Source organism: Amblyomma maculatum, chromosome 8 (assembly GCF_055883805.1).
Source record: "Amblyomma maculatum isolate TAMU_Amacu chromosome 8, ASM5588380v1, whole genome shotgun sequence".
Lineage (NCBI taxonomy): Eukaryota > Metazoa > Arthropoda > Arachnida > Ixodida > Ixodidae > Amblyomma > Amblyomma maculatum.
The window spans coordinates 111,909,106-111,933,139 of record NC_139351.1 but is presented as its reverse complement, the minus strand read 5'-3'; the positions used below and the strand labels follow the sequence as shown (position 1 = coordinate 111,933,139).

At 44.3% G+C, this 24,034-nt stretch overlaps 1 protein-coding gene across 6 annotated transcripts in view; it reads right to left on the bottom strand.

The window, feature by feature from the left end:
• GABA-B-R2 (gamma-aminobutyric acid type B receptor subunit 2) overlaps positions 1–24,034 on the bottom strand; it is a 332,986-nt gene that overhangs the window by 82,863 nt on the left and 226,089 nt on the right. For all 6 annotated transcript variants that reach the window (XM_084577253.1, XM_084577256.1, XM_084577254.1 and 3 more), the window contains exon 3: positions 12,717–12,884. In XM_084577253.1, coding sequence (XP_084433379.1) covers positions 12,717–12,884 — 168 coding nt within the window. The remainder of the gene's footprint in view (positions 1–12,716; positions 12,885–24,034) is intronic.

The following is a 24,034-nucleotide window of genomic DNA, read 5'->3' as shown; positions in this document are numbered from 1 at the left end:
GAAGGCCTGTTTCACGTATGGCGTGAGAAATTTATTCCCGTAAGAGTGATGACTGAATCGTCGCCGCAGCCATATCTGCAATGCCTTATTCGCAGGCCTAAAGGCACACACATTAGGCACTCGCCAAAGAAAGTAACGGAACGCATGATAACAATCTATAATGTAGATGTAGCAACTAAAGCATATCTAAGAAAGCCAAATTGCGCACAGCCTGTTTGTGTGGCGAAAGCCTAACAAGGCAGCTGACCTTTTACTTCGCTCTTCCTTCATAAATCCCTCCGGCTTGCGCCGTTTCCAAAGTGGATTACTGACGAACTAAGGGCAGGAAAAGAGAAAGGAAAAAGAATAAAAAACGTGAGAGACGTGTTAGAAGGCTGGCAAAGGGGGTGAAGGGGCAGACGGAAAAGTCCCTGCCCTTTTGCAACACACGCTGCTTTCAGTTTCTCGCCGCATAGATTAGGAAATCGAATAAATCATACTGAAGCCTCTTGACCAAACCATAAAAAAAAAGAAATTCTTTTAGAGCTAGGAATAAATCCCGCGACTCTGCTCGCAAGAGAAGGAAAAACGTTAGCTCAGCACTTTCTGCCACTCATATCTAATTCAAAGGCGCTCTTTGCTTAAGTTCAAAGGTAAGGCTATTATCTGTATTAGAAAAATAAGAAAAGAGCCCTTGACTCCCTCTCCAGGTGTCGGTGAGAGGTGGTCCATAATATAGGAGCTGCGACTAGAATGTCGCGCATTAACGGTTATTGTGCGCATTCGCTGTTACGTTAGGTGCATTTGTTACACTACAATTTGAGAAAATTTAAAAATAACGACCAATGTTGGACATCGCCAAGAAATCATTACTTGGGACTTTGATACACAGACATGGAACTTGTTTGATCGTACGACAACTAGTATTGCACATTATATTATCTATTACTAGAAGATAGTGAACAAGCAAAAAATATACAAGGTTACGGCCGGAGCCTATGACTTTAAGTAGAAGCAAATGATGGGGTCGTAATTGATTACTAAGAGCATTGATAACCCAACGACCTCTTGATATTTTAGTAATGTTACATACGGTTTTGGCCACATAATATATTAACTGCTGGGCTCATGAAGGAGAATTTGAAATGAGGAATATTAAACATGCATACTTTTGGGAATTCATGCCATGTCTAAGGATTGAGGCGCTGACAATGCCCGGCGTTGTTTATCAGCAGAATGCATATAATGACGACGTCTTTGTTTTTGTTTATCTGGCTTGTCGGCTTTTTTCTTCTTTTTTTTTTTAACAAAGCCAAATAAAAAAAATGTGTCTCAGTGATATGTAGACTACCCCTGCCAGTAGACTACCACTAAATCTAGCCGCATGGGTACTCTGCCAGCCGTAGAATACCCCTGCGGCTAGATTTCGGGGTTTCTAGAGAGTGGAGTCAAGCGTGTCCTATTTCAGAGCCCTCTTGTCGCTTGTTAATTATATATAGCGTTTAATATCGCGCTTGGTGCTGCTATCGCGCTCAATAACGATCTCGCTCCCCCCCCCCCCCCCCCCCCCCCCCGCAGCCCCCCCTCCTCTCCCAAAAAAAGAGAACCCTTTAAGTGAAGAGTAGCGGAAGCACATGTTATTCTGCACTTGTTTTGTTTCAGAATAAATCACAACAGTTCGGCGCGCCATTCAATAATACATTGCGAATACTGCAAAACTGTAACGCATCGTAGCATGCAGTCACCAGCCGTGAATCACACGTTCCTCAAAACAAGCTGAGTGTACGGAACGCAGGATTAAAGTCAGCGATATTTGAGGACCGCTCTGGGGGGAGCTTGCTAAATGGAACGCCTCCTGCTAAAAAAGGGAAATGTGGTTATGCGGTGGCTAAAGTATAATACTAGTTAAGTATTGGTTAAGGCGAAAAGGAAGGGAACGAATCCCGTTCTTGCATTAAACAATAATGCAACCGACTGAGTTGCTGGCTCCACTGCAACGTCTAGATCACTATATCATTTCTGCGTGTTTTAATCACCCCACGAATAAGAAGCGGTGAATTCGGTAAAGGTGCGATGCCGGTTCACTGCACCACACAACTGCAAGACTTAACTTTTTATCACTGGCATTGACGTTGAAAGGTTGAAATTTTAATTTATTACATGAAATAGCGAGGGTTCTCATTTCTCTTGCCTTAGGGAATCAGATTTACAATTTTACGTTTTGTTCTCTTAAATATCTTGTGCGACCTAAACCATACTTCTCTAACCAAAATAGTTTGTGGTCGCACGATCCAAGGAACAAGCCACACTAGCCTAATGGAATGAATTCATATATAGAGGGCAAATAATTCGAATAAATTCTTGTGATAAAATTAACAAAGGATTAGAATTAATTCCGTGTTAACCGTTTTCAAATACCACCGCTTCACTATTTGACAAAACTACGTCACTCCGTCGTGAACTTTAAGAAAATTGTGGCGCTGATGAAAGGAGTGTCCTACTGAACGCTCCAGCGACGCCTTGTAATTCAGGGCGAAGGCATAAGCCATGATATACTTCCTGGATGACGTAGCTCTCAATCAGGTTGTGTTGATCGCCGTCACTGTGGACGTGCTTTCTTTGTGCGATTGTGTAGGGTGGGGGAATGTTCGTGCGTTCGTATATAGAAATATTTGAGCTTTCGTGCTGCCCACGAGAACGAAAAACCTGGTTGTTTCAGTCCCACGGACGCCGCAGCTTTCAGAAAACGTTTTATATAGTTTTGCAGCGTCAATCACTCGTAATTGCCGAAGGTAATCAATTTTGTTCCAAAAGTCGTCGAGAACCTTCACTGGATTGTTACGTGTCCGTAGGGCAAATGCTCAGAATTAGCCGGCTCAGGGGACAGAGTGCAGAAAACAGAGTTGGTGTAGGTGAAGCTGATGGACGCGAAAGAAAGGCAGTTCTCACGGAGTCGCTGCTTCCAGACCCCTCAGGGCGGCACTTTGCAGGGACATCATGAGCGATGTCAGTACATAAAGACTAATTACTGCGTTGTAACACTAATTGCAGGGGTGTGTTGTGGTGAAGTAAGTTGTGACGTCAATGCATGCAGGCAAATCTGCGACAGTGCTGGCGGTGCAGGCATCAATGGCTACAATGCCGTAACTTAGGATAACAATTACCAACAATTAGCATTAAAAAATTACCCTCGCATAAAGGTCGCAAAAAGCAGCCGCAATTATAAATGACAGCGAGAATTAAAATTTGCCAGAAAAGAAAACATCGGTGTCACATTCCACGTGACATGAGAAATAAAATGCACCAGATTAAACTGAGGCAACAAACTCGGTAAGTTTGAGGTGTTTTAACGCTGAGATAATCTTACCAGTCATGATCTCGGCGGAAAAAGTCCAAGATTCGGGATATTGCTTCTATGAAAATGTTATTTAGGGGCAAACGCAGGGGAGCGAAAAACAAAGTGAGTTGGCTAGGACTTGCTACCAGACTGGGACGTAACAAAGATTAAGCACGAAAACGACTCAGTTTTCTGGTGGCAATTCCAGATGATTTGCCAAGATATATCTGAGTTGTGTCAGAAAGCGTATATATAGTCAATCTTCTTGAATAAGAAGGGTTTCTTGTATACTGAGCGATATTCATTTGTACGCAGACCCTACTGTGGCATTAAGACCTTTTTTCAGAGGACCGCGTTATTTATACAGCCGTGAGCAAATCTAGCAATCAAGTGAAATTTCAATCATCTTTACAAAACATTTCTGACTGGTGTGCCGCATGGGGCACGCAAATTGAGATTTCGAGAACGACGTGTATAACCTAAAAAAGAAAAAAAAAATCATCTGTACTTCACCTACAAGTTACCTGAGGATCACACTAATTCTCGAAATGAAATGGAGCACGCACATCGACAACATATGTAACACAGCAGCCCGTTAAAACCGCTTTGGCTTCTTCGCCGCAGACTAGCAGGGGCTCCACCACACGTAAAATTACCTGCCCACAAATAATTACTCCGACCTTTGTTTGAATACACGAACGTATGAGACCGTCATCTAGCGCACTTGATTGAAAAATTAAAACAAAATGTGACTATAAAGGTACTTCGGTTCATATATTCGAATTGCTGCCGTCAGGAAAGCGTAAGAACCGTGCACACCAGTGCAAAAATTCTGACGTATAAGTTGATTGCATAAATGAGAAACATCAGGCGGCGCATATTGCAAAGAATAAATCGCATGCAAGAAAAGACACGTTTCAATAACGTAACAAGTAAAAAGCGCAAAAGTAACAATTTTCTACGACATTCGTTGTAGACTGTGCACGATGTAAAGTCTGCTGGTGCGTGTTGGCTCTAATCTTGGCTGTACATCCATAGAAGGGTGTCCCCGAATGTACTCCCACTACGAGAAAGGTCGGCGGTGTTGCACGTGCGCCTTTTGCGAAAGTCCTAAAAACCCCGGCACGACAATATAAATAATCTGGTGCCATCAACTGGCCACATGAAGCACACTGGTTGAGGTCACTAAAACTATAATCACATCACTGCTAGACAGCGAAACAAAATTGTCGCTCATTTGTTACAAACTACGACAAACAAGGAAACGTTCACAACATTTGATTCAAGCTTGCAGACTCCGAGACAGCACAAGGAAGAAAATAAGAATCCTACCACTCCCAAGGAACATGCACCCGGTACACCATGAGGGTAAAAGAAAAGACAGAGCGAAAGCTCTACAGAAAAAAAAAAAGCTAGCAAACAGACAGGACGTGGTTCGTTGTAGACTGTACGATGCAAAGGCTGAATGGCACATCCGCTACTTTTTCTGCACATCATTTGTCATACGAGACAAAATGCACGACTAGCAAATTTGGACCGCCTTTGGCATTTTTCTTCCGCCTCCTAGGTACTATATCGGGAGCGTTGTAGCCAATGAAAAGGTCGTACGAAGTGTTATTTAAAAGAAATTGAGCTTTATCGCTAGCTAAGACAGATATACATAATTTAAAGGAGCTGACAGTCTACGAGTCTAAGGCAAACGGTGGGGAACTTGTTTTTATATGTTTGGTTGTTGATATAAGACAAGAATTAGTATTATGGTGATTATTAGTGATTATGGTGATTAATTTTCTTCCGCTTTTAATTTAATATTCTCTTAATATTATTTACCACGATAATCACCATAAGGCTAATTCTTGTCAAATATCAACAACCAAATATACAAAAAAATATTCCCCAACATTTGCCTTAGACACGTAGACTGTCGGCTCCTTTAAACTCTGTAATAACGAGCCCCTCATTTCCATTTCAATTATCTGCACATATATATAAAAAACGTGAAACGTAAATTAAAAAAGAAGCTTTTGAAAAGAGAGCAATTTAACAGCAAATAAGAAAATGAATTACTTCTGGCCGAACATATTGTAACTAAAAGAAAGGCTTCCATCTTCCCTTGAGATAATGATTTCCCCTATTGTGAATCTCTCAGATAAGTGCTCTGTTTCCAAAAACAGCGCCGGAAATTGCTCCCTGAAACTCCTAAGAGCAAGGTGTCGGGCTAGCTGGTACTGCACACCTAAAAGCATCGTTGGGAATAAGACGACACACGGGAAGAAGGGCCGACACAGGCGCTCTCTGTTAAATTAGACTCCCTGGTAATTTGAACTGCCTCCTAAATTACGCTGCAGTGAATGTGCGAACAGCTATAGGATCAAGCCAAACTACAAAACAAAACAGCTTGTACCCGAGCTTGTCGCGTATGTTCCTTTAAATTGCCTCCTGCAGGAAGAAACACACTATTAGACGCATAAATATCAGCGTTGACCGTTACCCACTGTATGAAACATAAGCTGAATAAAAGCACTAAGAATGTTTCCAAAAAAGAAGATAGGACCTCAAAAATAGTTGCTATCACTTTTACTCCCAGGTTTAGATAATAGAACATCTTTATTAATAGGCAACTACCTCATTTGCTAAACAATGGCAGGTAGGCAGGAAAACTGCGTACTAGGTAGAAAACTGCAATCATTCTTCGTGGAATGGATATGATCTGCACTGGAGTATTTCGTATTCAGAACATTATTAGTGCTAGTGAAAATGGAGCTGCAATAGCTGAGCACGATGGCGATTAAGCCCAGTTGCGAAAACAGGGGCTACAAAAGCGTAAGTGACCTAGGAACTACGCTTGGCTCTGATCTGTTTGCACACCAGCAGCAGCTAATAGCGAAAGCGTAGCTGTGGAGGGCTGATTATAATGACGACCGTCGGAGGTGTCTTCCTTGAAAAAAAACAAAAAAACAAAAAACGATGCATGAACTTTTCGATGAGGAGCTTTTCGCCGGCCGGATAACAGCTAAGGAAACAGAATTTTTATATTGTATACCAAATTACGAAAACTAGTAGGCCGGGTAAAAGACAAGAAAAAGAGCAACCATGAAGTGGCTACATAAAAACAAAATAAGAAAGGGTTTACTCAAAGGAAACCTGCAATTTGGCATTGATGATAGCTTTGAACGTGCCATCTATGGAACGGAGCGGAGAAGAAGAGATGGAACACATTAGAAAGAAAAACAAATCGTGTCGATAGAGAGCCAAACATAAGGTACCTGCTATCTAAAAGCGGAGCGCCTCGGAATCATAAAGACCATATGCGCGGAGCAGCGAGCGAAGGACAAACACGCGATAGGAGACGGACGACGGATACGACCGAGCGCAGAAACAAACATGGATCTTCATATAAGTAATGCGTAAAAGCGGTGAAAATGAACAAACATTGCGACACGTGAAATAACAGTGAAAAGCGGCAAAATGGCGATAGGGTAAGATGCAGCAGTACTTTCGGGAAAGCGGCGCGCAACATTCCCGCTTGCCTCGGCAGAATTGAGGAACATTGCAGAAGGGGACGCGCGAGTCGTTACCAGAGCAGGCGAACGGGCGAGAGAGCAAGCGAGCCGACATTTCCGAGTGGCTCCCTATATACTTTGCGAGCAATCGTCCAAACGAGCCTCTTTTCACGATGATGCCAGGAGAAGAAAGCAAAAACAAAGAGGCGCTGAAGTGAAGAAAGCTGAAAAGGAGAAATAAAAGAAGGTCGTGCCTTATTACAGATGATAAACTTGGCATTTTCCAACAAATGTTAGCTACCTAAACTTAAAGCAAAAGAAGTAAGAAACTAATAACTACGGCAAAAAACAAAAAAAAAAAAACAAGGCGTAACACAGTATGAGTATGTATGAGAAGTTTACGGAGCAAATCTGAAAGAGGATTTTTACGAAGACGAAAAGCGATGTTGCTTCAACCTTATGATTACTCGATATGCCAGACCCGGTGCAGCATTTTTCGAAATTGAAGTGATGGGCTGGAAACGTAGGAAAAACTTGAAAGAAGAGAAGGAAAGGCAAGAACTGTAGAGCCTGCCAGTATTGGAATCAGCGCGAGTAGCGATACGTCCAACGCTATTTTACATTCCATGACCTTGCACCATGCGCTGAGACAATCGTGAAGTGATCAGCTCGTACTGCTGACTATAATAAAGATTTGGCTTTATAGCCCAATGATTAACGATTGCAACGTGTTAGGTACTGCCTCTCATGGCCTCTCCATTTAGGCACATTTTTTGGGAGCGAAAGCTCTACACCCAGCATGCAAAGCTCAAGGCCACGTCGTTCCGACCTAGAAACCTTGAAAGCATGCGCCTAACCGCCTGACGCGCTCGCTCGAGAAGTACACCTAACCACGTGACTCGCCGCTGGCTCGCCGCTCAGGGGGTAAAGCGCAGCGAGGAGGTTGTACTACACACCTGTAATGCCATGGCTGTACACTCATTATTAATTATTTTTGTTTTACTCGCACAGAAGACTATAAAAAGCATATCTGTAAAGCATACAAGTTCATAAAAATGTTTTCACAATTATTTTCTCAAAGTTGTAAAATTTAAGGGCTATAAAGGCTGATGAAAGCGTACTTGTGATTCATTCATTCATAAACCTTTATTCATGAGGATGACCTGAGGCCTAGAGGGGAAAAGAAAGGGGCGGGGTGTTAGGTGAGATTGAGGGCGCCAGACTTCGACATGAAGTCTACCAGGGCACTTAGCTTGCGCTTGGCGTTGGTATTAGGTAGAAGTCCAGGTTTTGTATCATTTTGTTTGCTGTACCTAGAGCTAGAGGGCGCTCGCTGTATGCTGCTGTAGGATACGAGACGTACTATCATGGCTGCGAACACGATTAGCAAAGGAGTGGAGAGGGTTTACATGGGAGTGCCGCGTCGCTTTCGCTCTACTCTTAGTTGTATTAACTCTATGTCTCCGCGTGAATCGTCGCTCGGCAGGTGCAACTAAACAAAAGACTCACCGCAGGCTCTCCTCCACGCGCTCGCTTCGCGGTTGCGCCTAACCACATGACTCACCATAGCAAGCCACCTAGCGTTCGTTTTCAAAAGTGCTTCTGGCATATGGATTGCCGCAACATAAGAACAATTGTGTCGCATATACTTAAGCTCCTCAAGAGAAGACAACTAAGCTACAAAGTCATATGAGAGAAGAGACACACAAATACAAAAAATGCTGTTGCGACTACAAGAAGGAAAAGAAAATGCACGGGCCTGCTACTGGCTCTGTAGCCGAGCCACCTCCGCTGACACGTGCGGACAGAGGACAAAATAGAGAAGAAAGAAAAAGAACAAAGGGAGAGAGACCAAGACGCGTTTCGCAACAGCCGTCGTCCACCATTGCAACAATGACGGTTGCAATGACGGCCAACAACCCACATACAAAAAAACAAAACAAGCAAAAAATGATAGGGATACGCAGCTTTACGTAACAACTTCTTTAATCGTTGGCAAAAAGTAATAATAAATAGCAAGCACGATATCCGTTTTGAGGGACAAAAAGAGGTTTCTAAGCTCGCGTCCTTTCTAGTTTTCGCATGTCTGTGATCAAATTTCGATCGTCGGAGCGGCTGCAACATTTTCTGGACTTCCGGGAACAGAGATTGGAATGGGACAAGTAAACACCCATGACTGAAACCTGATGCCCCACTCCATTATGCACCCGTCAGCGCCAGACCTCTCTCTTGAGGCCACGCAACGATGCTTGCCATTTTTAGCTTTTTTTCTACAGTTTCGTGCTTTTTTCTTGTTTTTCGCCGTTTTGGTGTTGCAATCAATCACTACGCTGTTTGGTTCATAAGACAAGAGCAAACAAGTTTCGTCCTGTAAAGCGTGGTTTGCCTGTTAGACACAAATGCTATGCAAAAAAGCTCCTTGCTTACTTTCTTTTTTCTTCGGTTGTTGAAGGCGTGCAAACCTAGAACGTCTAGAACATCAACCAGGATTCGATGGCTTATTCTGACGGGGAATAGATAACTACACAACATTGGAAATAAAGGCAGGAAACGAAGGGACTGAGGGAGATAGAAGAGCGGTGGGTATCATGCGCCAAAGGGATCGCTTGCAGTGAGAGCTTGTTCAGAAGGTTGGTAAACTCTGTGCGGCGAAATAAATTACAAGAATGAAGACACAAGCAGACGCGATGCGTTAGCGATCCTTCGATCTGGTTATGTCGTCGTTTTTTGTGCCGCTTTTTCGTCTGGATTGCATGCTCAGGGCTATCATTCGGTGTCTGTTTTTACCCTTTTTTTCGCGCTTGTGATTTGGTAACCAGTCATTTTACACAATACACTTTATCGGGAGCTGTTTAAATGTTTTAGGTCCTACTCAAGAAATAACTCCCTATAAAAGTAAACCAACATAAGGGTCAATAATTTGTCTCTTATTGGTGCTAGTTGGTTCCAAGTCATCTGATAACGCCTGCGCCCTAATGATAACGACTAATGAATTATACAATTTTGGAAGCAGCCTAAGAAAAAACTAAGCTAAGCAGATGGCATAAACAAAAAACTCCGAACTTGACGACATCCGATTAAAACACCGAATAAAAGTGCATTTTATATCACGTTGCTCTCTGCGTACGCGCATACGGTTGATTATGGTATAGGTTAGGCAGTTACACTATACAACGAAATTCATTTTTCTTACTCTCTCTCTACATACATACATACATACATACATACATACATACATACATACATACATACATACATACATACATACGTACGTACGTACGTACGTACGTACGTACGTACGTACGTACGTACGTACATACATACATACATACATACATACATACATACATACATACATACATACATACATACATACATACATACATACATACATACATACATACATACATACATACATACATACATACATACATACATACATACATACATACATACATACATACATACATACATACATACATACATACATACATACATACATACATACATACATACATACATACATACATACATACATACATACATACATGCATGCATGCATGCATGCATGCATACATTCACATATATATAAACACACAATATAACAAAGTTAAAAAAAAATGCGCTTTTCCCTAGCACAGTGAAACGAATTCAGAGATTTCAGAGTCGCCTATGCTAACCTCCAGTATTGTTTGTGCACTACAATTAATTAATTAGTAAATATTAATTGGCTATTTCTTATTATTGCCTTGAGAGAAAAAGTTTCAATGCAAAGTTGTAGATCTTCTCGAGAAATGGATAGATATGTTGTTTCCATTAAACAAGCGTTTGCGTTAAATGATATTTTTACCAGCCGAAAACGACGCCTGGCGCAACAAAATGAAATTTCTCGTAACTTCGGCGTCACTTTAAAGCCTCGAGACGCGTTCGAGATAACAAAACCCGCTTTTCTGGGTCATGCTCTCTTCGATGAAGCTGAATGTACGCATTTGGCGAATTATTTAAAATAACAGCTGGTCACGTGACAGTATTTTTTGAAGGCCTATAAATAGGGCGGCGTAAGTCTTAGCGTGATTGAAACAACGTAGCTATTTGTTTTTCGAGAGTATCCGCAACTTTTGCATTAACTCTTTTTCTCTCAAGCCAATAATTACAAATAGTTATTTAGTCTTTACTAATTAATGAAATGTAGTGAACGAAAAACTTCTGGAGGTCAGCATAGGGGACTGTGAACATCTCTGAATTTATTTCACTGTGCTAAGGTAAACCTTATTCTTTTTTTAAATCTTGGTCCAAGCTAGCTGGGACACCTATCGCTACATGTGGAGGAAGTTGTAGATGTAATGAAGTGATAGCTGGAAGAAATATGTTACTAAATCTTTCACTAATTGTTTGTGGCTAAGCTGACAGAAACGTTTATTATCCATTTTTTTCTGCCCCGTCATGCTGTCGCAGTTAGGCCCTCTGGTAGTAACTCCAAATGATGCGGGTTCGGTCTCAGGTGAGACGGCGGCGTTTCGATGGAAGCGACACGTAGGGTGTCCGTTTGTTATGCAATATATTTCCCCTTTAACGAACAGCATGTGATTGAAATTTTCGGAGCGTTCCACTACGCAACAGCTCTTAGGCGGTGTCACCTTGGGACTTGAAAGCATCTCAATAAAGTAAGCTGCTATTTACTGCAATCGAGTGCCTACTCTGGTATACACAAATGACACTAAATCTAACTTGGCTTTGCTCTTGAATGCAGCGACGCCGCAGCTCATGACTGTGAAACAGGAGGAGTAAAGAGAGGTGCCACCAGATGGCCATCGGCTGTGATGCGTTAAGGAACAACTTTGTGTTTTGGCGTGACAAATAGACGTGACAAAAGCGACTTTAGGAGCAACGTAACCGCTGCGAGCTGTTGCACACCTTAGCACGGGTAGTGACGTCCCATACGCCTGAACACACCTGGAAACCACATGCAATTTTATCGGAAAACTGACGCAACAGTTTACTCTGAGCTCTCCATTCTGGAAAACCAGTTTCCTCCCCCTTCACGGCATCCAAATACCACCACCCTAGTGATCATCGTGGAAGCGCCGGCAAGGAAAAGATAATTACCTTCCATAGGTGGAAAAAGCACCAGCGTTGGGTGCGCCGCTAAGATGACTACGCGGATCCCCGCGAGAAGACGACACGGAGCTTCTGAATCCAGCCAGTAACGCGAACGGTCGTCTCTCGTCGCTTCTCCTGGCGAATGCCGGGGGATAGCTGGCACGGAGTATGTGGCGCACACGGGAGGACCCGCCGTACGCACCCACCCGTCTTCTGGTTTCGAACAGCGAAGCGACCCGCAAATACCGCACGCTCTCACCGCCTCCCACGACCGCCGCCGTGGTACGGCTTTGACCGAAGATTGCGGCGCGCAAATAGTTGCCGCCGAAGTCGCATCCCCATTTCCTCAGCCGGTGAGTCAGAAGCCCTTCTTACGTAGCGTTCTTCTTTAAAGGAAAACCTTGTTGATATTGTATAGCTAGCGGGATGCTCTGTATTATTTGAAAGTAGAATAAATAGCATTCGAGTATTAACGCTGTGTCGTCTCGGTCTTTGTCCCTTTGCTCCCTCCGTGGGTCGCTAGCGAGGACGCAACACCAGCGGAGGGGTGGAAGGCTGCCCCTCCTCTACCAGCAAACCACCGCACCATAGCACAAAATGAAACTGTGAATAGTAGTTCAACCTATATTATAACATTTCTTCACTGAGTGCAGCAGTTGAGGATTAGCGACATGGTTAACAGAGTCAGCAACCGGCTAGTAATGCGCCTGAGATAACTAAGACGCCGCTTTTCGGGGGATAACTACTCTGCGAAAAATAAAATACAATTGGTGGAAGGTCGGCAGAAATTTGCTCACCAGTGCGTATCGAGGGTTAGTCTGGTATAGAGTTCCAACCCGGGTCCATTTGTATTCCTTGAGCAGGGCGAGCCGGGCTTCGTTGAACACGGACTCGGACGGCACCACCCGGAAAAAGTTCGGGTAGTTCTCCAGTGTATACATCGGGTGAGTGTCGGCGTACGTTAGCTGCGGAGGAAAAAGAGAGAAAATTGATCTTGAAATCGTAAACCATCTAATGTAGTGCATTTCAAGTTTGATCATTCACTGCTCGTAAAAACACGCTACTTTTATGGCTTATCTCTGGTTCTCTGAAGAAGAGGTGTCTAGTGTGGAATGCGTGTTTTTTTTTTTTAATCATAAAGCATGGTTAATGTCACTTTACGTATCAGTTATTAAAAGCGAGAAGACCATATGTATCTGCAGCTGTCTCGGTATTTGTGTTGGTAAAGGCGTGTAATAGTTTACATTTGTCGTCCAGAAAGCCTTGGTTCAATATTAAACATTTCGTTAATCTTGTCAACCCTGAACGAATTCAAAAACAGCAATATCTCAGTGCAGCTCTATTCAACAAGCACGGCTAATTCACTTAAAAGGCATTGTTCTCTGGATAAGTCGATTTCGAACTAAATCAGACATCTCTACTTTGACAGGAAAAATCCAGATGATTAAAACGCAGTTTAGACGGCACACAATGTTGACGCAGACAATATTTTTTTGCCTTTTTTCTGGAGGATGTACCAGTTCCCCAAGCAGTGGCGATAATAAGAAACAATCCTTTATTAGCATTTAAGGGTAGAAATGAAAATTTTAGCCTCGTAGAGAAGCAGATTACAAACAAAGCTCTGCGCTTAGACCTAAACGCAGTGAGCACAGTTGCTTTTGATTAAAACGTAGCCAGGAGATTGTCAGGCTCGGGAACTCGCAGATTGTTTGACGGGGATTTTTGCTGGTAGCGAAAAACCAGCAAGTGGGGGCTGTTGCATTGCAAACATTAGCCGCGTTACCAGTAGGAAGCCCTACAGTGCGTATCAAAATTCCCCTGTAGGTGATGAATGGCGTGTAGCTCTACAAATTTGAATAAAGTTAGCAGATCGCGCGTGCTACGTGACGTTTTGAGTGGTTGTGCTAACACAAAATAGGCGCTGTATATGTTACCGGATGCTCGAACAAAGCACTAACGCACGCTGCATTAGTAAGATAGGTCTATTGAACATAGACAAGAGCGGGTTTGCTTGCTGTTTAAGCGTCCTCCACTGTGCAAACAAACGCGTTTTGTTTCCGAAAAGCGTATGCACAAAGAAGCCTACTTTTTACGGTGCTTTCGAGCGGTAATGACACACTGACTACTTCGATTCTAAGAATATACACATTGCCTTGTTCTTTTCTTTTAGTGCTTGTGGGCTCATAAATCATGGACGTTGTTACGTACGTCGTATGTTGTGCTACCCTTATATATATATATATATATATATATATATATATATATATATATATATATATATATATATATATATATATATATATATATATATATATATATATATATATATATATATATATATATATATATATATATATAAAACACTTCTGGTGGTTACTGCGCGTCTTGTAATCGAAAAGCTTCATTTCCATCGCAAAGTTAGAACACACTTGTCGTTTCACCGTCATTTATTAGGTCCGCGAGTGGATGGAACAAAGAGCCACTCCGGAAGAGATGAATAAAGCAACGACGTTGCCCATAATGCCTAGAGGACGCCGAGTTAGAGAAATAGCCGCGAAACGGCCCCAGTATTGGCGAGACGAATATTCGACAGTGTCTACTTCGACTGCGCGTAATACATCCGGTAAGAAAACGAAACATTACAAAGCCGTAGGACCCTCTATTCAATCGCGGTGGGCCGGCCTTTCCGCTGATTGGGAGCGAGCTTGGTGCGGCGGTGAGGAGAAGCCAATGCTCCGAGCCAAGCCGAATGGATCCGGGAAAAGCCGAAATGCGAGTGTCTCGCGTGCGCCGATGCGAGAAAAGGAAGCCGCCGCGCTGCTCGTCGATGTCCCCTGCGACAGCGGGTGCGTACGGCTGCAAGCCAAGATTAATGGCTCCTCAGCTGCGATCAGCCATAATCCGTGTCGCGAGCGCATTCACTCTGATCGAAGGGGTTCCGGCCGTCCCTTTTCACGAGCATCGGCAGCCGGAGAGACTGTCTGGCGGCGCGTTTTAGCCACGTCGCGATCGCATCAGTCACGAAGTGTCGTCGCCTCGGTGAACGCGCTTGTAAGCGCCTCCTCGCGGCGTCCACGGTAACGACGAACGCAGGCGTCAACATGGCGGGCGCTAGTGTCATGTCTCACCGAAGAAGAGAGGAAAGAAACAAGAATTAGAAACGCGAAGGTCCTAAAATGGCCCTTGTCAGATCATTCTCTTTCCTACTCCTCCGCCTCCCGCGGTTTTTCCAATATCTCTTGGTTCATTTCTCTCACCATCATAATTTCCTTTCCTCCTTCCTCTTGGGACAGGGCTTTATCAAGATGAATGAAATGTAAAGGCGTTCTAGTGCAGGCGCTCTCTGTTTATACTCGGGCAGAGATGCAATAATGCTATACTTTGCTGAGCTCCTTGCCAGAACTGTGTCGAGGCAAGCAAGGGTTGTTTTTATCGCATTTTCCCTTTATTCCTGTACATCTATTTATCCAGCGTCCAATATTGGTTACCAGTTGCGGCAAAGATTAATGTTTCGGAGGGTAATGAATGAAACGTAGCACCTCGTTGCGCCGTTGTGACATACTACTGAATACAACAATCGGTGGCTGAGTTAATACTCACCTCCTCCCTTCTATCTCTTCTCACACTTCTTGGAATCGTGCTTACGTAGCTGGAATAAAATCATTTTGTTTGTCTTTATTGTGATTTTTCAGGCGTAATGCTCTACCGACGTTTATTTCTTGTGGCAATAGCTTAATTTCCACACTGCTGTGAGATGTAAGCGTTATTTGCTAAGGCAGCAGGGAAGACAAAGGCCATACTTCCCTCTTTACTTGGAAAAGAAAGAAAGGTCTAGCTCTGCCAGGGCGTAACAACAACAATTGACGTGCTATGAGTTTATATAATATGCATTCATACAGTAAATAGTGAGAGAAGAAAGAAATGTGATAATAATAATAATGGTTGGTTGGTTTGTGGGGTTTAACATCCCAATGCGACTCAGGCTATGAGAGACACCTCAGCGGGGCATTATTATTATTATTATTATTATTATTATTATTATTATTATTATTATTATTATTATTATTATTATTATTATTATTATTATTATTATTATTATTATTATTATTATTATTATTATTATTATTATTATTATTATTATTATTATTATTATATTGGAGTACACATACCGGGTGTCCCACTAAATACAACCAAGGTTTTAAATATAAGGTGAGCTCTAGCACAGTGAAACTAAGAGGTGTCTAATCTGCAGCAGTTGTTCACAAAAGTTTATTAAGGATGCTTGGGCCGATAAACCCACCAGTGAGAATTCTGCGTTCAATAATTCTTAGGTTAAAATGCTTTTATGACGAAATTTATTTGTGGTTTAGCTCTGGTTAACTGTAGTTGAATTGCGAAAGCAACGGTGGAAGCTTCTTTTGCCTGCTACAGTATTCCCCTATCACTCCCTATCAGTGTAAAATGCTACGTAATTGGACCCACGTAGGCTCATTCTTTAAGGGTGAGACAAGGGTGGCTGTTTCTGGCCCTACGGGGCTTGGACGGTAGGTAAACCCCGCTAGCGGCGGTGGCTAGCCTGCCACTGAAGTTTTATTTGTTGTAGGCCGTCATTGCACCCGCCACCACCTAGGTGGTGGTAGTGGACGACGGCTGTTGCGGCGCGTCTTTCTCTCCCTCTTTTTTTCCTTTATTCTCTACTTTCTCTATTCTGTCTGCACAAGGCAGAGGATGTGGCTCAGCTACGGAGCCAGTAGCAGGCCCGTGCATTTTCTTTTCCTTCTTCCTACAGCCACAACAACAACAGCTACCAACCCAGATATAAAGTGACGCTTCAACCAAGCCGTATGGACGTGCCTGCGTGTCGTAGGGGTAACGAGAGGGCGAACAGTTCTGGCAGGCTAATTCTGATATCACCCTTCCATTGATAGGAGCGACCAGAGTTGGCAGCTCCAGTCCGTGACATAGGAGTAACGTGAATTAAAATTTGATGGCCGGCTGATTTTTTATGAGGAGACGTATCTACATGGCGTAGCTGCCTTTTCACGGCGTAGCTGCGGCCACCCGAGGCCTAGCTTTGGCTGTCGTGGTATTGCTTCCGCAATAAAATCGCAGGCGGGTGAACTCACGTGGTCAGAACAGCAGTTGCATAGCTCCTGGTGTAGTCTAGACGACGTTTTCTGACACTGCCTTATGAAGGTTGGTTTATCTTGTGACTATGTGTACAGCTCTGTGCTCCCTCACTTGGTGTGTAAGAAAGCGTGCCTTGAAACATTTTAATGCCAATTATAATACTGCACAGATGGGCTGACTTCCATCGTTCTGACTGCATGTTAGCGGTTGAATTTTACGTACAGGTGCGGGCATAAATAAACGGAGCATGCATTTTCAGTCAAATTAAAATAGCGCCTTTCGCACTGGAGATAAGAAAACAATATCTGTCCAAGTAAAAGGGCACTTGCGTCTACTACCGGTTCACACATACCGCGATTAGCAGTTTCAAATATGCACCGCGTGAAAAATGGTAGAAGAAAATAGCATGCTCCGTTTCCTTTTGTCCACACCGGTACCTCCCTTTTCCTGCTCGGATATGTCCCAAAGCAGCGGCGTAGTATAAACATATAGAAATCCCGTACATGTGGATACTTACTCAATCTGTCACACGGTACAACGTCACGTGAACGACGAAGAGTTAAGAATAAAAAGTCGAGCATTTAGTAGTCAGCTAACGACAAGTGCGCCACGATCGCACATTTCTACGCGGCGGCTGCTATAAGCCTCTGTTCACCTGCATTCCACCTGCCCCTCCTACTCCGCTTATAAGTGTAGCCCACTGGAATTTTGGGTCTCCCACAAAGCAGGCTCGGAAAAGAGAGCAAAAACAGCTATCTCTCGATACACTGTCTGCTACTGTGTACATATGATGCTACACCGTTAATGCTTGCGATGCAAATTGAAAATAGAAAAGAGCAGAGAAAAGAAACAACATCGTTCTTTCCAAACCGGCCGTTAACGAACCGCCAGGGACCATGGCAATGGCCGCAAACAGTGCTTATTTTGTCGCTAAGCAGGCGGACGAGGGAAACGGGTGTTGTAGACGGCCGAGGGAAGGAGAGGAGACGAGGGGAATGCAAGAAGGAAATTTATCGAAGCCCGTTTGCGCGCAGGCACTTCATCAAAACGGGCCGCCCATATTGCGGCGCACGAGGGTCATGTGTGTGTGTGCTTGTTTTCCCATTTCCAGCTCCCGCTTCGAACATCCGCGAAGCATGCGCTGTGCTCCCTCGTCGGCGGTGCTTGCATCTTTAATGAGACGCCGCAGCTCGGAGCCGCCGTCGCTCAGGGGAGCCATCAGCGATGCCCGGAGCCCGCCAGCGAGGCATCGGGAGGACCTTAATTACATCGCCCGGCTATCATCTCCGAGTGCGCGGTGGCGTCGTCGGCAATGCCAGCAACATTGCTCAGGCGCATAAGGAACAAGAGGAGCAGGCAGAAAGCAGAGAGGAGGATGAGAGCGGGTAAGAGAAGGCTAATGGCCCCTCTCACCGCATGCAATTCCCCCAGTCCTGTTCTAGAGAAACAAAACTAGCTTCGCATGAATGAGAACAGAGAGGGGAAGGCGCGGAAGAGAGGAGTGAAGAGGATGAAACTATTTCTCACCTAACATATAACCGTGGCATAGCTTTCCATACGGGACATGAGAGAGGCCTCTTGGAGTTGAATACCTCTCTCCCTTTACTAAAATCTACAACCGAAGCTCAAGCAAACAAATATAGGTTCTCAAGCATCAAAAAAGAGCGGGGCAAATGAAGAGAGAGAGAGAGAGAGAGAGAGAGAGAGAGAGAGAGAGAGAGAGAGAGAGAGAGAGAGAGAGAGAGAGAGAGAGAGAGAGAGAAGGGAGTAATCTTTCTCCCTCCGCAGAACCGCGGCTTAGCTTCACAAGCACAGAAGGTTGAGGAACGGGGGAAAGAAGGTAATGAGCCCTCTCCCTCCGAGGTCCAGTGAAGAAAATGCATGGCCCAGTTTATCATTCACGCATGCTACGCGTGCTGTTGTTGATGCTAGTTGTTCTGCCACGAATTGCGTGTACACCGGGAACGAACGGACGGCTATGCATGGTCCGAAAGCACGCGAACGGACGTCGCCTGAGCGGCTGTCGTGTTCGTCGTTGTTGTGCCGACGCTATTACTGGGCGCAAAGTGATTACGCGGCAAAATGTCTGAGTGGCGAAGCACGGCAACGTGCCCAGCAGAGAGGAAGTTGTTAAGGCGCGCTTGCCGCTGCAGGCTGGGAAACAGACATTGACCAGTGGCGTCGCGTCGTTAACCAGGAACTTCGTGCACCTGTTCGATGGTATCCCGCGCGATTAAGCCATTGCTATGCAAAGAGAAAGCGAATTAATGCATGAAGGTGTTCACCAGACACTAGCCCTTCTTGAGATGATACGCGTGTCGTGGATAAAGCATTGCGTGCATCGCGCAGTCGCGCTGTAGTCTACTGCGTGATTAACGTATCCCCTCCTGAAACTAACGGTAAATAAAACCGCAATGATGACGGTAGTAACGCCTAAGTTTATAGCTGAAGGTCTACAGTATATTGGTTTTGTGGTTTTGTGGGGTTTAACGTCCCAAAGCGACTCAGGCTATGAGAGACGCCGTAGTAAAAGACTCCAGAAATTTCGACCGCATGGGGCTCTTTAACGTGCACTGACATCGCACAGCACACGGGCGCCTTGCTTTTCGCCTCCGTCGAAAAGCGGCCGCCAAGGACGCAGGATCGAATCCCGGCTTCGGCGGCCGCTTTTTGTTCGAGGCGAAAAGCTAGGCGCCCGTCTGCTGTGCGATGTCAGTGCACGTTAACCACCCACAGGTGGTCGAAATTTCCAGAGTCTTCCACTACGGTGTCTGTCATAGCCTGAGTCGCTTTGGGACGTTAAACCCCGCAAACCGACCATCTTGTTTGTTTCATTGCACCGGCTTGCTTGTCACCGGCGCCTGTAACGTCAGAGCATTCGAAGCAATGACGTCACGTTTTTCTGCGGCGCCTGGTGCCATTTACGGCGGGGCCCTGCTGCAGTTGCGTCGCCGTGGCTTTCCCCGCAATGCGGAAATGCAGGTGGCATAGTCACTTATGCAATCACCCACGCCCCGAGTCCCCAGCATTGGAATCTGTTGCATGCAACTCTCCAGCCAGACGAAGTTCATATAGATATGCTGCTCTGCTCCCGGTTGGAGGAATAGTGCGCGAGGGAGATTTACGTCGTGTAACTCCTTTCAAAGGATGCCAAACTGTGAAGGATATGGATACACGTAGCACTGTCTCCATGATCAACATTGGTAGCCTGATAACGCGTTTTAATGAGCACCCTTTTCGACAAGAGGGGCTCCGAGACCAGTTTTGCATTGCCAACGAGTTTAGGTACACCCTTTAAATAACAATTCCTCAAACATGACGGTGCGCCGCCCGTGCTCTGAATACTGCGCAAGCAAAAAAAAAGAAAGAAAGAAAACGGCAGTGTCACTTTCAGAAGGGGAGACGGGAAGAGGTACTTTTATTTCCATTTCTTTGTGATGAAATGGCAAAATTTCTGTCAACAGATTTGTATTTTAGTGCCATAAAAACCGCAGTTTCCAGCATACTGCATGCCGCCACCATAGCGACCATTTGGGATGATTCCTCTCTATTTTCTTTGATTGCTTCTGCATGTCGGCTTTGCCGAAACGTGCTGGAGGAACTGAAATGTGAGAAATTCTTATGAACTTGCATATGACGTTGGTACATTTATTTAATGGACATAATTAGGCATAAGAAACCAGGAATTGTAAAGCAGCGTTTTGTCCAAGCGATGACATCGTACTATTTGCGCCTTACTTATGGGCACAGAAGCTTCCCGGTAAACCATTCTTTATGTGGTGCACTTCGTTGAGCAGCTTCTCAAGTAATAGAGTAAGGGTACCTGCAATCGTGTAACAGGATTTTACTGCGGCATATATAATAATGTCCTGCATTTGTGGTTCGTTTGACTATCATTACAACATTGTCGAGCTGTTCCGGTTGTCATGGTTTGCGCAGGGAATACTTGTTTTATAGCCCGTGTCTCTTTGGAACGTTAAACAGCATAAACCAATTAATCATATTTAAGTACTCTAGTTAAGTCATGTTTAGATTCAGTTATAATAACTAGAACAGCGGAGCAATCACTCCCTTTTCCAGCTATCGGGACCCAGCACCGACCACCATGCATATTGACACCTGTCAATGAAATAAACACTGAGCGTGGAAGGGCTACCTTATATCAGTATCGCTCGCGGCAATGACATTTTCACTGAGGGCATGGATGGGCATGCACCCCGGACTAGAAATTAAGGTTCAGGATAGGTTGATAGCTATAAAATGTCGCTCTGTTACTTCGTAGAAACGTTAGGTAACACGTCGAAGCTATGCATGAAACCAACTGGGCGATAAGGCAATTTTTGTAACACTTTTAAGTAACAGGTGTGAGAAAAGAGATGGAAAGAATGGAAAGTTAACAAGAAGAAGGAACATGCTTCCTACCCAACGCTGGGGAAGCCTGGATTGAGGAAAAAGGGAAGACAGGGAAACAGCTGAATATATATTCTGGGAGTGACAAGAGGTGCCAAGAAATTACTTAAAGGAAGAGGAAAAAAAAACGATGCCTTAATAAAACATAAATGTGCCTGGTAGGCGTTCAGAGCCAACATTATTGTGGCCATGATCTCAAAATCGTCATCCGCGTCAGGGAGCGCAAATCAAGGTTTTCCAGCCGAACTACAGGTGCAGTGACATAATTTATAATCACTATTTCTCGGCGAGTTTTAAATTTACACCGCAGCATTGCAATGTTTTGTGAAATTTTTTTAATCTTTTTTATTTGTAAATTAAAAATAATTTATGCCCTAGTACAAAAAATATTCAAACTTGCGACCCAACAGCAATAAAACCCGGCTAAATGTTACTGAATAATGGCTGCTATTGTTGCAAAATAGGTTTTAATGCAAACATTACTTGCTTTGTCCTTGGACCTAACGTGCCAGCATAAGTTAAATGCCATGCCACACTCGTTTTCTGAAGAGACCATATTCTGTTAATAAAGAAGGTTTCAAGCATTTGGAGTTTTCCATCCGGTTTGAGCGGCTTCCAGTCGGTTCTGCGTGAAAGCGGTGTAGAGCAAAATAATAATAAAACAAAAAGCAACGGGGCAGCGCATTTCGGTTCCCATTGCCCTTGCCGTAGTCCCCCCTTTTCGTCAATTTCGTGTCTATAATGAAGAGCCTTCCGCTAACGCACACGCACATCGTATTTCTAATAATGTAATGCACCTCCTGGTTATGGACCACGCCCAAGACTGGTGGGCAAGTAAACGCAACAAGTTGGCCATGCGCTGGTCAATTCTATCCCGCTTGATGATTTCAGTTTTCCTCTTATGTAGGCCATTTACTAGCTCATTTATACACAGAATCGTTATACATCTTTTCCATGGCATGGGAGATAAGTGCACCTTCGAACTAACACTATTGTTTTTCCTCTCCCCTCCAGTACAATAGCTGAATATAATGCTTATTTCGTGCTCCAAGCCGTTACTGCCTTATTAACCTGCGCGGATGCGAAGAAGGCAGACTTTTGTCATCCATGATTTTAAATGAGATGGGACTATCTGAAAATGTGGCAGAGATTGAGATGCTTATTTTCAATGCATTCAAGTTCGACTGCGGGCGTCCTTTTATACTTAGCGAAAAGCAGGCTTCGCAGCTTCAGCGTCATTGTTGCGACCCACAGTCTTAGCTCGGCAACAAAGTTCATCCCTACCCTAAGGAAGCGATCGAAACCGAACACCTGGGTGAAAACTACGCCGCTGTGTAGCCAGACAGAGGGATGAGAAAATGAAGAAAAAGTTGGTTACAAGGAAGGAAAGAAACCGACGTGAAGCCATCAGGTCGATGGAAGCAATTTCAATCTGGGTTTCTTGCGCTCTGTGCGGTGCGCAGGACAGCCCTTTTGATCGATGGGCTCTTCTTCGGTTCCGCAACGCAACACATGCCTCACGCACGAAGCCCGGTCTACTGCCCGAAAGGCCTTGAGAGTAACCAACCTTCCCCTTGGTGAAGCTCTCGAGACAGCCTAGTTAAATTTGACGCAGTTTGCACAGATTATAAAATAACGAGGAGTAAAGTAAATGTAATTTAGAGTAAGAAAATAAAGACGTATATGTTGATGTAAAAGAAGAATAAGTGAATCTAACATGAGAGTACCAGAAAGGAGTAAAAAGGGAGTGAAATGGGTTGATGTAACAGGAGAGTAAGAGAAGCAGAAACCAGAGCATCAGGGTGGAATAAAGAGGTGTAAATAGGCTGATTTAAAATAAAATAATAGGAGGTAGAAATTGGAGTATAAAAGTAGGATAGAAAGGTGCAATGAAAGAACGAGTAGAGGTTCACGTAAAACGAGATATACGCAGAATATGGTGCGAAAACAGTCTGTCAGTTAAGAGAACAAAAAGCAGAAAAAAATGCGCAATGTGCGGAGGAGGGGGTTGTAACTGATAAATTGCAACTTCAAGTTCTGTAGTGCTTTTGAATATCTTTGGCGCGGAGCAAAGCACAAATGGCGCTTACCTTCCATCTGAGGAATTTCAAGGAAAGAGAGGCGCGGCCTAAAACTTTTCAGAAATTAAGCGCAGCCTATTTACTCCTCGTGTAACTCCAGCTGCCGACATTTCGAAAGTGCGCGCGGTCGCCGGCAACACGGTTCTTGAAATGGCTCCGAAACTCCTTGCCGCTACACACCGCTCGAAGTAGTCCTCGAGTAATGAGCACACCTCACCGCGATCTGTCGTAACAGAAGCCCATTAACAACCTCTCCCGTCCCTCGGGGCTCAGGTTAGTGAAAGTCGGCAGCGGAGTTGGCGCACTGCGAGCTCATTACGAACAGTGGGCGCTGGCCAGCATACTCCGTTTCCAGCATCACTGCAACCCCCGGACACTCTTTGGCAAAACCTGTCTCGAACTTGCAAACTAATTTATGCGACCCCCGACGTGAAATCTTCGTCCACCAATGCTGTACACGCAGTGTGGCAATTGCGCCTGACATTGTCTGCAAA